Genomic DNA, 12,155 nt, shown 5'->3' with positions numbered 1-12,155 from the left:
AGTCGCGCATCGCGTTTACCTGTGAGCAATCGGAATCCATGCAAGTTTATAACAAATGCCAAGATTGGACTTGTTAATTCGACAAAACTTGTGCAAATCTTAATCCGTTTCGATAAAGAAAAGCCAGCAATACGCAAAACAACAAACGCAAAGCAGTCGATGACTTATGAACGGAGACAAAGCGGCCAAAGACCGCCATGACCGTCACAGCAAATCCAAGTTAAGAACGCTTAAAAAATCAAGTAAAATGAAATTGTAGAGACAACAAAATGCGGGTGAGATATGTACCGTGCTTGTACTAGTATGTGTGGGTATGTACATGTGTATGCACCGCTATTTGAATTCTGGGCGAGACTATAGATAAGGGTTAAATTAAAGCAAAATGGCTTAAATGCTGAATGGCAAAAAACGAGTGCCTACATAATACGTGCCAGTCGAAGCTAACAATGAGGGCTTAAACCCTTAACCGACTGTTAAGTCGGTGTAAACAGAGCAACAATTAAAATGGCAAAATCTAGACATTACAAACAGGCCAGTCCAGCGATTTCTTTTTAGTATAAATATATATGAATAAGTGTGTGTAACTATAAATATGTATGTGAGTGAAGTGCTTTGAAAGCTTAAGGAAACCCTAGAGTTGTTTACCCTCATCCAATCCCAAACAATACCAACCAACCAAATCGATAAAGAAATGCGAGACAACTTTTTAATGAAGCAAACATTAAAGCAAAAGATTTATTTAAGTTAACAAAAAATGGTAAGTGTTGCGAGTATTTCTAAACAGAAAACAGATTTTAAAGATAAGATTTTACATAGAGCATATTCGGCTTTTATTTTCATTTCAAAAGCTTTTATTAGGGCGATCTAGCTTCTTATTGTCCGGATCGTCCACGGTTGCGGTAAATTCCTTTAATAAGTCATCATCCATTTTAATTTCCTTATTTATATGGAAATAAGGGCCTCTTACCGCTGTTAAAAAAATAATAAGCTGATTGATATTATAGCAAATATTGCGACTACACTTACAATTCATGGGCAAAATTTCAGGCGCTTCAGCCGCTTTTGGCACCCCAGTCATTGCAAAAGATACCCACAAGGCCACCATCTTTTTCGACACCTCCGTGTCCAAAACATTTAGCTCTTTCGTGGGGAATAGGTAAAGCAATTCGTCCGTGTGGTGTACACCACCATTGAAAGGGTACTGCGAATTGCCCAAGTCAAATCCAAAATTAGTTTTTTCACCAGCATAGTCAAAGGTATAGAAATAAATGGGTGCGAAGTTTGCTTTGCTGAATAGCTTGTTTGTGAATCCAATCATGGTCGATTTGAAGTAAAGTATGTTAGCGAGCTTTAAATACATTTAAAGACGAATGTTGAAAATAAGTACAATTTACGCTATATGAAACCGAGACTCATGGCTCACATCAAAGTACGCGGGCAAGGCGCGCTTATGATCAACGCTGTGCCATAGATCCGCAGGGAATAGTAATCGCGTCAATGCATTGTTGGTTAAGCCGGTTGTATCGTTCATCCAATTCATCAAACCAGTGGCGAACTCTCCCACGGTAACTGCGTTCATATTTGCATGCCCCACTTTGAACTCGTCATAATACCCTTTTGCGAAGCGAGTAAGAAAACAATTAATTAGAAAACAAAAACATGAAACGTAGATGCGTATTTCAGTACTCACATCCCAGCACCAGCGAGCCATCATGCTTTGTAAAACCGGTCAACAGAGACACGCTTCTATTGGTGGCCTCAATAAGCTGAGCTGGATGCTGTGGAATCGTGCCATAATTATCGCCAATAATCAAGCCATACCGTTCCTAAATTTTAAAATACTTAGTATCAGTTTTACTTTCTGCAAAGAGTGAGGGGAGGGCAAGAAGCAGAGTGCGCGCTTACACTTTCCGCCGCCTTCAAAATATCCATCACAGCCGCTCGTTTCAAGCATCGCTGAGCTTCGTTCAAGCGCTCACACTGTTCACACTTCAATGCTCGGCAAACGCGTTCCACTTGCGCGCGTGGCTCCTGATTTACAGCAAATTTATCCACAACCGATCCAGATTGTATAATGAGGCGTTGGAAGGTCTGTGGTGGTGTTTCGGGACTCACTAGCAACGCCCCGCCCAATTCCCCACCTGAGCTCTCACCAAACACGGTAACTTGCGATTTGTCACCACCGAATGCAGAGATGTGTTGCTGTACCCATTGCAGCGCCAGCATTGTGTCCATGAGGCCAAGGTTACCGGGCATTTCGGGTGTTTGCGTGCCGGAAAAACCGAGTACACCGAGACGATATTGAATCACCACTAGCACAATGTCTTCCTCGAGCAAATAACCTGCTGGGTAATCTGAAGCAAAACCAACTTGTAAGCTACCGCCGTGAACATAGAACATCACTGGCTGTTTGGCTTTTAGCTATGAGGGACACATAATCAAATAGAATCGAGTCAGTATGTATATATGAATGCTCATGTAAAGAATAAAATCTTCAAAATCAATATAATTTGAAGCTCAATTTGTAGAATGTATATATGTATGTATAAACATATATGTATGTGTATGTAAGTGCATATTTAGATCCAACATACTTTTTTGGTAAAGATGTTTAAGGTGAGACAATCTTCAAGATCACCCTGTAGTTTATCAGCCGGCAAACGGTTGTATGTGAATAATTGCGGACAAATTCGGCCATATTCGGTGGCTGCAAAAGCTTCCGACCACGGTGTTCGAGGCACTGGTGGCTAAAAGAGATTAAAAACAGTAATTAATAATAGCAATGTGCATATATTTCGTTGTCTACTTTAAATCTCAGTTCTCCACTAGGTGACTCAGCATAGGGTATGCCACGGAATTGCATATAAGCTTGGCTCGTCCATTTTGTAGTATTCCAATTACCAACCACTACACCTTGACCACGTAAATTAACTCTCACATCACGATCTACAACAGTGTTTGACCTATCAGCATATCCCGCAGGAATAAGCGATAAGCATACGACCAGTAACTTATTTAAAATAGAAACCATACCGAATGCAACGATCGACTGAAGCCAACTGGCAATGCACTGTGCTAAAGTGGGCTACTAAGTCGTTTTCCAAGTTTGCTACGTTGTGATTTGTGGCGTAGATTATTTTTTGTATTTTTGTACTTATGTACTTATGTATATTAATGAGAATGTATGTATGAAATTTATACAACTGAGCTTAGAATACAGATTTTATGGGGATTTTCCCGTAAACAAAGCTTGCACACCGCAGAGATTGAGAAATTACTTGGAAGAAAAATAAAGCATTTAATACTCTTACAAATTGTGGCAAGAAAAAACATAAAGAATAAAATATTTCGCAGAAATCAGTGCAACTGTTGGGTAATAAAACATGAAGTAAAGTTAGTGCAGGCGGCCGCCGTAGCCGAATGGGTTGGTGCGTGATTACCATTCGGAATTCACAGAGAGAACGTAGGTTCGAATCTCGGTGAAACACCAAAATTAAGAAAAACATTTTTGTAATAGCGGTCGCCCCTCGGCAGGCAATGGCAAACCTCCGAGTGTATTTCCGCCATGAAAAAGGTCCTCATAAAAATATCTGCCGTTCGGAGTCGGCTTGAAACTGTAGGTCCCTCCATTTGTGCAACAACATTAAGACGCACACCACAAATAGGAGGAGGAGCTCGGCCAAACACCCAAAAGGGGTGTACGCGCCAGTTATATACATATCGCACTTGTTACGTTAAAGCGTAACAACTCAAAAAGTAAAGGAAAAGAGTAACAACTCAAAAATTTGTTATTTTAGCGCAACTACTAAACAAATAAGAATGAAACAACCGTTACATTGTTTTTAATGATATTTTCGTGCAATTACATATTTTTTTCCTTGTAATACCTATATTATTAATATTTACGGAAACAGTTTTTCGTCTCTACTGAAAATGTTCAGATTTTGAGTTGTTACGCTTTAACGTCACAAGTGCGATATATATGTATAGAAGTATGGATATCGATAACTAGGGTTTGACAGCTGACAATGGCAAACTGTGTTGACATTTCTATTTAGTAAGGTTTGGTAAGTCATCGTGAATAGTTTAACGGCAGATCAACGCTTCCGAATTGTGGAGATTTATTATTTTGTTTATCGCCAGATAAACGCTTTCAAATAGTGAAAATTTACTTTGAAAAATGCGAAGTTAATAGAACATTTCGTCTATTTTACTTGCGGTTTACACGCTAACTGCATCATCGGCCCTTATTTATTTCGAAATACAATTGGTTTATTGCAATATTAAAGCCACCACTGACGCCATGCAGTCAGATTTAATGGGAAAAGTTAATTGATCGAATGGACAATGTAACTCGTAGCCGGATATCATATTCAAAAACTAAATAACATAAAATCATCCAGAACACCAGATTAGAATAAAAAAAATGCATTCCAACAGTATTTATATTTTGTATTATCATTTTAGGCCCTCAAGCTCTTAAAAAACACCCGATGTATTCAAGAACTTTTAAAATTTCAGAGTATAAGTTAAAATCAAAAATTAAATTAAGGAAACTTCGAACGCGCGTACATCAAACTGTCTGGCACACTTTGTATTATTACAATATGGTTTGGACCTCAATTCCAATTGAACTGGTACAATTTTTAATACGCAAGCAAATTCTATGTAGAATCAATTTCAAAATCCAATTCTAAATGAAGTGAAATTTTCAATCAAAAATAACCATCATATATGACTGTTATTTCTAGACATCATTTTTAGTCATTATTTTATCAGTTTTAAGAGACATTAAATTTTTCGTTAATACTGATTCCTTATTTTCAGATTTTAATCGACTTTTAGCCATGTCTGTCCGTCAAGGCGAATTGAGTACTATGGTTGCGCCGTTAAAAATCAGTTACTTTATTTTTCGCGATTTTGAGAAGTCTGACGTCAGCTCAGAACGTCAACTCAGAACAAACGAACAGCGCGTTGTAAGAGCAAAGTTCGCCGTGTCGTAAGAGCGCATGAATAAACAAGCAAAAGGAAGGGGAATTACTTGTTTGTGAAGAAGAAGAGTAGTCGAAAGCAATGGAAACAACAAAACACAAAATATTATACACACACTCACATTCTTTCCTGCCACGGCATCTTCCACATTAAAACGCAAACAAACTGCATTTGGAGGCTTTATATTAATTTATGCTTTCACAATTTGGCACACGGCACTTGGTTTACAATAGTTTGATTAGTTTAAATTTCACAAATCACAAAAATACCAAGCCATTCACTGAATTTTCACAAACACATAAGTTTTCCTACTTTTGTTTGTTTTGTTCGTTTTTTTTTTTTTGTATTGCGAACTGTGCTGACGTCAGACTTGTCAAAATCGCGAAACATAAAGTAACTGTTTTTTAATGGCGCAGACAACGCGCATTTGTTAAAGTTGGTGGCACTAGACCAACAACAATGTTTTGTACGTTTGATTGTCACGGCAAAGTATTGGAAAAGTATAAACCAAAAATTTAATTCGCTATGTTTTATTCTGTGCTGACAGACACATTGACACACCGAAAGAAAAGAAGAAACAAATCAGCTGATTTACCAACACCACCTTTAATGGATTTGCCTTGGGTGCAACCATAGTACTCAATTCGCCTTGAGTTTTTCACAGAATTGCAAACACGTTGCTCTGATTTGTACCATATGAAAAGTAAACGTTTTTAACTTTAAATCGACAAAAAAATCTAGGAAATACCGTAAAGATAAAATACCTTTAAACAAAATAATTTATTTTATATGTTTAATGTTTACTTATTCATTTTCATAAATTAGTTAGTTGGAAAGGATTAATTGAAATGTAAACGAACAAACCTGTTGTTGTTATTTTTTGTTATTCTTATCGCAGTACTGTCATTCATCACTTTTGTGTTCATTTTCCTTTGGATATTCTTCACTTTTATGAAATTTCAGTTTATTAGAACCAATTGTAAATGTAACTTAAAAATATATATCGCGGAGAATCACGAATATTTTGTACACATCACCAAGTTCTCGTATAAAATTGTATATATGTACATATATGCAAGCTCTTGAGTAGAGGGACATTACAGATTGAAAATGCGCCTGCAATTTGCCTTGTTCATATTGCTCACAGCCGGCGCCACGCTGTCGAATTCAAGCAATTCGAATTCCTCGGTAGCACAACTGGAGCATAGCCTCATCGATAAAACCGAATGCAAGGAATTACGTTCACTTTGTGCACATTTGAAACAAACTGATAATATATCGGTCTTGGAGTGTGTTAGCACTTTTTCTTCTAGCCAATTGGAGGCAGTACCGGATAAATGTCAACATGCTTTATGGTTGCAACAACGTGCAATGCTGACAGATAGATGGGTAACGGAGCAGCTAGTGCCACAACACTGCAGTTTACAACAGCAACAGCTAACTTCCTGTATCAATGCGGTGAATTTGTGGAACTGCATTCATGAACGTGCAATGCGCATGGAACATAGCAGCGAATGTCGGGCATATATTTTGCGTGCCTTTGCGACATTTTTTCCCGACTTCGATCAATTGGGCGATTTTTTTATTGGTTGTGGATCTCATATCGAACAACTAGAGTGTGGTCGCTTAAACTTGGAGCGGCGGAGCATGTCTCAAATTGAGACTGTGCAGTGCTTGCAAGAGACAGCAGCCGATACATTGGATGTTAGATGCAAAGCTGAATTAACCCTTCTGGAGCAACAACGTAAAGATTTGGAATTCTTTGAAGTCTGTGGTGATGACTGGAGAAGGTTATGTGGGCAGGTGTGTAATTTTAAATATGCATATTTCCTTATATAAATCAAGTAAAGAAGGTTTATAGGACCGAACTGAATTTTTTTATCTAATCGCATTTTAGTAAAATTTAATTATGGCTGGCCGTTTATTTTTTGTGTGAACTTTAGCTTACAACATGATGACATGAATTTGATCTTAACAAAAAAAGTGGGTGGGCTTTTGTCCGATGTCCATAATAATTATGCCGGATCTAAATGACCGGTAAACTAGGTGTACCATGTTCGGACGAGTTTTATCAAGTCGTTATGGAGATATAAGCATTTAATCAAAAGTGGGTGTGACACCGCCAATTTATAAAATATTTACTAGCGTCGTATTTCTCTTCTTGGCTTAATCATATGCACGAAATTGCAGAAAATTTGCTTTGCTTATAACATAGACGTAATCACGTTTTTTTCTTCTTCTTTTTAATTAACGTTATATAGCAGGTGAGCCTGACTACTGACCGACTTTTAGTACCGAATTATCTTGTACAAAGAGTTTCATTGAAATATATAAGTTTTGCTCGAGTTAACGTCTGGGAATGGACGTATCTATTAGTCTATATCTATATCGATACCTTTACGTTGTTATATGGAACCGTTATATTATATTGCGCACAAGTGCGCCGGTATAAAAATATATGATTGCATATATACCTTTATGTATGTCTACATATGCACACACTTGTTCAATTTGGTACTTAATATATGCATTTTTTTATATTCAGGAACCGCCCGGCACAGCTGCTGCATTCAAGTGTTTAGTTAAGAATAAAGCAGATCCAACAATGACACGTCGATGTGTCGAAAAAATTTCACAGCGTGATCGTGAAATAGGTAAAGATTACCGTCTCGCACATGGCCTTGCAAAGGCTTGTAAGGAGGATATCAAGCAATATCATTGTCGCCGTGGCGTGTCCGAGGACAAACAAGTACGCCTGGCGCAAATTTTACTTTGTCTTGAGTCGGTTGTGAAGAATGGCTCGCTGGTTTCAGCCGAGTGTCAAACGGAAATTAACGATCACCGTCGAATGCTCATGCATGACTACAAGTTATCGCCGGAAATTCTTAGCGATTGCTCTGATGACATACCAAAGTTTTGCGGTGAAATTGAAAAGGTGCAAGCGGTCAGGGGGAATGCCATCGGTAACACAGACAACGGCCAAATCATCCACTGCCTAATGGAGCATGCACGCGCGAAACGCAGAAAGGATCGTCGAGTTACTGCTCAATGTCAACGTTCGCTTGAAAAGCTAATAAAAGCTGCCGACGTGGGCGAGGATTGGCGTGTAGACCCAGTGCTGCGACGTGCTTGCAAGCCGGTCGTAGACGTAGCTTGCCGGGATACAGATGCTGGCGAAGCACGAGTTATGTCTTGCTTAATGGAGCGAATTGGAACACCGGTAATGCGACCAGACTGCGAGCAGGCGCTAATGCTCATACAGTATTTTGTAGCGCGCGATTTCAAACTAGACCCACAGCTGTACAAGCATTGTCATGACGACGCGATCAAATACTGCCGCGCTAAACATGTTTGGGATGACGTTAATGACAATCAAATGGATCCTGAACGAGGTCCGCTTATACTACCTTGCTTACATCGTATCGCCTACAATGATGATGACAATTTGGCACTACGTAAAGACTGCTTTAAAGAAGTGAAGCGCGTAATGCGTCAGAGAGCAGTAGCTGTGGATCTTATACCTGAAGTTGAGGACGAGTGCATCGAGGACTTATCCATATATTGCTATGACCGCACACAGAAGGGTGCAGAAATGGACTGCTTGCAAACTAATCTCGAAAAACTATCACCGACGTGTAAAGTAAGTATAAGTAAGTGAATCAGCTCTCCAGCCATTTATCTGTGAAATTTTGTACATTACTTGCAGAAAGCCGTTTCGGCATACACTGAAGAAGAGGCGGAGCATATTGAATTAAACCCAGTCATTATGTCTGTGTGCATGAACGCAATGCAAACTCATTGTGAACACATCCTGAAGGGTGAAAAGGATAAAGGTGATATGATGGATTGTTTGATATCACATAAAAACGACGCAGATTTGCGTCAAGATCTTAAATGCCGAGCAGCAATTGAGCATTTTCAAATCATCTCATTGAAGAACTATCACTTTACCTACAAATTTAAGACAGCATGCCGTCCACATGTGACGCGTTTCTGTGCAGCAAGCACTACCAAAAATGAGGTTGTCGCCTGTTTGAGCGAAGTTATGCGAAATGACACAATACGCGGTCAACGTCATTCGATACCGAAAGAATGTCGCCAACAAGTAAAAGCTCAACTCTACCAGCAACGCGAGTCCATATTGCTAGATCCGAAATTGGCAAATGCATGCAAGAAAGAGCTAGAGACTTTTTGCGATGATGAGAAGGGGCCTGGCCAGGTGAATAACAATGCAAGTTACTTTTATATCACTTAATCACCACACATTTACTCATGTCTATTATGCTATAAAATAGCTCAATTAATCAATTATACCTGAAGTTGACCTCAAGTCAAGCCTAGCATTCTCTTTTTATTTACATTAAAGGCTCTAGAGTGCTTGCAACAAAACACACAGCGTCTCGGAAGCTCGTGTCACCACGCTATATTCCTAATCAAACGCTCACAACTTTCTGATAGCGGCACGGACTTCACCCTCGTCAACACCTGCAAAGAAATGACTTACAAATTTTGCAACAACGCCGACTCTGAGCACCTGCTAGATTGTCTTAAAGCGTACAAAGATGATCCGCTCTTCGATCCACGCTGTCATTTGGTTGTCGTAAATCGTATGATTGAGCAGAATACCGACTACCGCTTCAATCCATCATTACAACTAGCATGCGGAAAGAATATCGATCGCTATTGCTCGCATATTGTAGCCACTGCACAGCCCAACGAGGAACTAAACGGAATGGTAAAATGTAGCATATAATATTGAAAAATATTTAATGATTTTTTTTTTTTACTTCAAAACGGTTTTCAGGTGGTTCAGTGCTTAAAAGACAAATTTCGGGAATCCCGTTTAGATCACGACTGCACTCAAGAGATGATCAAAATACTGCAAGAACAAGCATTGAACTACAAACTCAATCCATTACTGCAGAATTTCTGTAAGTCCGAAATAGAAGTCCTTTGCAAGGCAAGTCTTCAAAGCAAGGAGCACGGCATGGTCGAGGAATGCTTGAAAACAGCTTTTCTGAATCACAAGATCATTAATCGTGACTGCCGCGTTGAAGTTGCTACACTGATAGCTGAAGCTAAGGCCGATATACACGTAGATCCCGTACTGCAAGAAGCTTGCACTGTAGATTTACTACGATACTGTTCAAATGTACAAAGTGGAAATGGACGAAGTGAGTTTACCAACAAAAAAAATTATCGCATTTTTTATTTGGTTTTCTTAAATCTGGATAATTTGCTGTTACAGAATTGAAGTGCCTGCAAGTCTTATTGAAGGATCAGTCCAAGGCAATGGAAGAGGATTGTCGCATGAAATTGCAGAAACGTATTGAAATGTTCCGCAATGCGGACACGGTAAAGAAATACATTCCAGAAAAATATTCCAGCATAATAATAATTAATATTTAATATTAATAACCTTATTTTGAACCTTTTGGAATTTTCAGGTACTGGCTGAACCTCCAGAAAATATGGAAGAACTTGTTAGTCAAGTAGTTTCTTCACCGGCGAAAAGATTTTTCTTAATTATTTTTATGTCTGCCGTTGGAATGATCTTTATGATGGGTATCTTCCTTGGGCGTATAACCAAACGTGCAATCAACACCAAAAATAAATAAGCTGTCCAATAGAATAGAATTTTTAACAAAAATCCTTCCCATTCCCCTTTTTCCTTTTTTAATTCTAAAATGTAAACTATTTTGATAACTGCACTTAGAATTTATATTTGCAACGTTTTTTTTTTTTTATTTGGTTTTTCATTTGTTTGTTGATTTTGCTTACAATGGAAAATTCTCCATTTAAACTTATTGCTTATTATTATATAACAATTTACTGGAACTAAATACCGGAAAGATTTTTCACAAAATTTGTTTCAGTAACGAAATGAAATTCCTTTATGTCCTAATATTTGTAAGAGTTTTTTTTAGGTTTGCTTCTGATTATATATTTTATATAACAGAATGCATAACAAAAGTGTATAATATATTGTTAAAAGTGCTAGTATAATAGAATATGATAAAAAGTAATTGGCATAGCAACGCTTTACATGAATAAATACTTTTTTATGAATTGTTTTATTTACTGAAAAACAATTACTGCATCACGAAAAGTTTGAAATTTTTAGCAAAGGAATAGAAATATTGATAGTTACCCCCAATTTTTTTTATATTTAAAAGGAAAATCTTAAAAACTCAGAATATAATTTTAGGCTATGCAAGCAATTTTTGTATCAAGAAATAATTATGAGGAACATTTTTAGTTTCCAAAAATTTATTATATTAAAAAATAGATAATTATATTATGTTGTTGTCAGAGCAACATAAAGCGTTCCTAATAACTTTTCGAGAAATGTGTTCTTATTATCTATAATATAAACCCCAATCGTTTTGAAAATCGAAAACAAAAATTCCAAGGCTTTGTTCGAATTGCAATCACAACCATTGTGACTGAATATAACACGTTTGAGTGGAAATTCTGACAAATAGCATTCCAACTATCAAAAATTCCACCACTGTTCTGCGCAAAGATTTTTAAATAGCTTTGATTTTATTCGAGTTGTAATAATGTGGTAATAGTGTTACTTTTCATCACGAAATTTCTGCAACAATTCCATTATCACGCGTTCTGTTTGTAAAAAATTGGCAATTAGATGCTCATCACAAACTAAGCAAGCGCATATAAAAGTTTTCATTGCGTAGTTGAAATAGAAAGAGGAAAATTAAATTTGTATATAATAATAGAATTGATTTGGAGAATAAATGGTGCTCAATTCGCCATGTAATCAGTACTACTTTGAAGTATAGGATTGTTTTTGGCAAAATGAATTTCAAATGAAACGAAGTTATTTTCCCATATTTTCAAACTATACGTTGTGCAATATTACGACATCTAATTAGCTGTGTATCAGCAACAGGTCTTCAAAAAGTAAAGGGAAAATATTTATATAAAAAACTAACAAGGAAAATATTATATAATATTTATAGAAAAAAACTGCATTATTTTTTTTACGTATTCCCCTCCAACTAACTATGCAAAAAATAAGTGCCGACTATCAGAAAAGTATCGGCTTATCATTCGCAACAGGGCTGCGAACTTTTATAAATGCTGTAATACCGCCGCTTTATTACATGCCTAACCTCTTTCAATTTTGCTTTTGTTTACAA

At 37.4% G+C, this 12,155-nt stretch overlaps 2 protein-coding genes across 3 annotated transcripts; one reads left to right on the top strand and one right to left on the bottom strand.

Moving 5' to 3' along the window:
• Positions 1 to 708: 708 nt before the first annotated feature.
• On the bottom strand, positions 709 to 3,084 carry LOC128860685 (glutactin-like). The gene is made up of 7 exons (XM_054098343.1): positions 2,807 to 3,084; positions 2,595 to 2,747; positions 1,906 to 2,421; positions 1,691 to 1,826; positions 1,424 to 1,614; positions 1,027 to 1,348; positions 709 to 969 (listed from the first exon to the last, which is right to left on the bottom strand). Exons 1-7 carry the CDS (start codon positions 3,029 to 3,031, stop codon positions 842 to 844), a joined length of 1,671 nt encoding a protein of 556 aa, XP_053954318.1. The 5' UTR covers positions 3,032 to 3,084; the 3' UTR covers positions 709 to 841.
• Positions 3,085 to 5,899: 2,815 nt separating this feature from the next.
• LOC128860684 (Golgi apparatus protein 1) lies at positions 5,900 to 11,092 on the top strand. 2 transcript variants are annotated; one of them, XM_054098342.1, is made up of 7 exons: positions 5,900 to 6,795; positions 7,538 to 8,632; positions 8,699 to 9,211; positions 9,359 to 9,727; positions 9,797 to 10,166; positions 10,241 to 10,347; positions 10,440 to 11,092. In XM_054098342.1, the coding sequence occupies exons 1-7, from the start codon at positions 6,103 to 6,105 to the stop codon at positions 10,608 to 10,610; spliced, it is 3,318 nt and encodes a 1,105-aa protein (XP_053954317.1). In that variant the 5' UTR covers positions 5,900 to 6,102; the 3' UTR covers positions 10,611 to 11,092. The 2 variants fall into 2 exon arrangements, with proteins under 2 accessions (XP_053954317.1, XP_053954316.1); XM_054098341.1 differs by having other exon boundaries at positions 8,699 to 9,223.
• Positions 11,093 to 12,155: the final 1,063 nt, after the last annotated feature.

The sequence above is a fragment of the Anastrepha ludens genome, chromosome 4 (genome assembly GCF_028408465.1).
Source record: "Anastrepha ludens isolate Willacy chromosome 4, idAnaLude1.1, whole genome shotgun sequence".
In the NCBI taxonomy this organism is placed as follows: Eukaryota; Metazoa; Arthropoda; class Insecta; order Diptera; family Tephritidae; genus Anastrepha; species Anastrepha ludens.
This window is presented reverse-complemented; position numbering and strand designations above follow the sequence as displayed.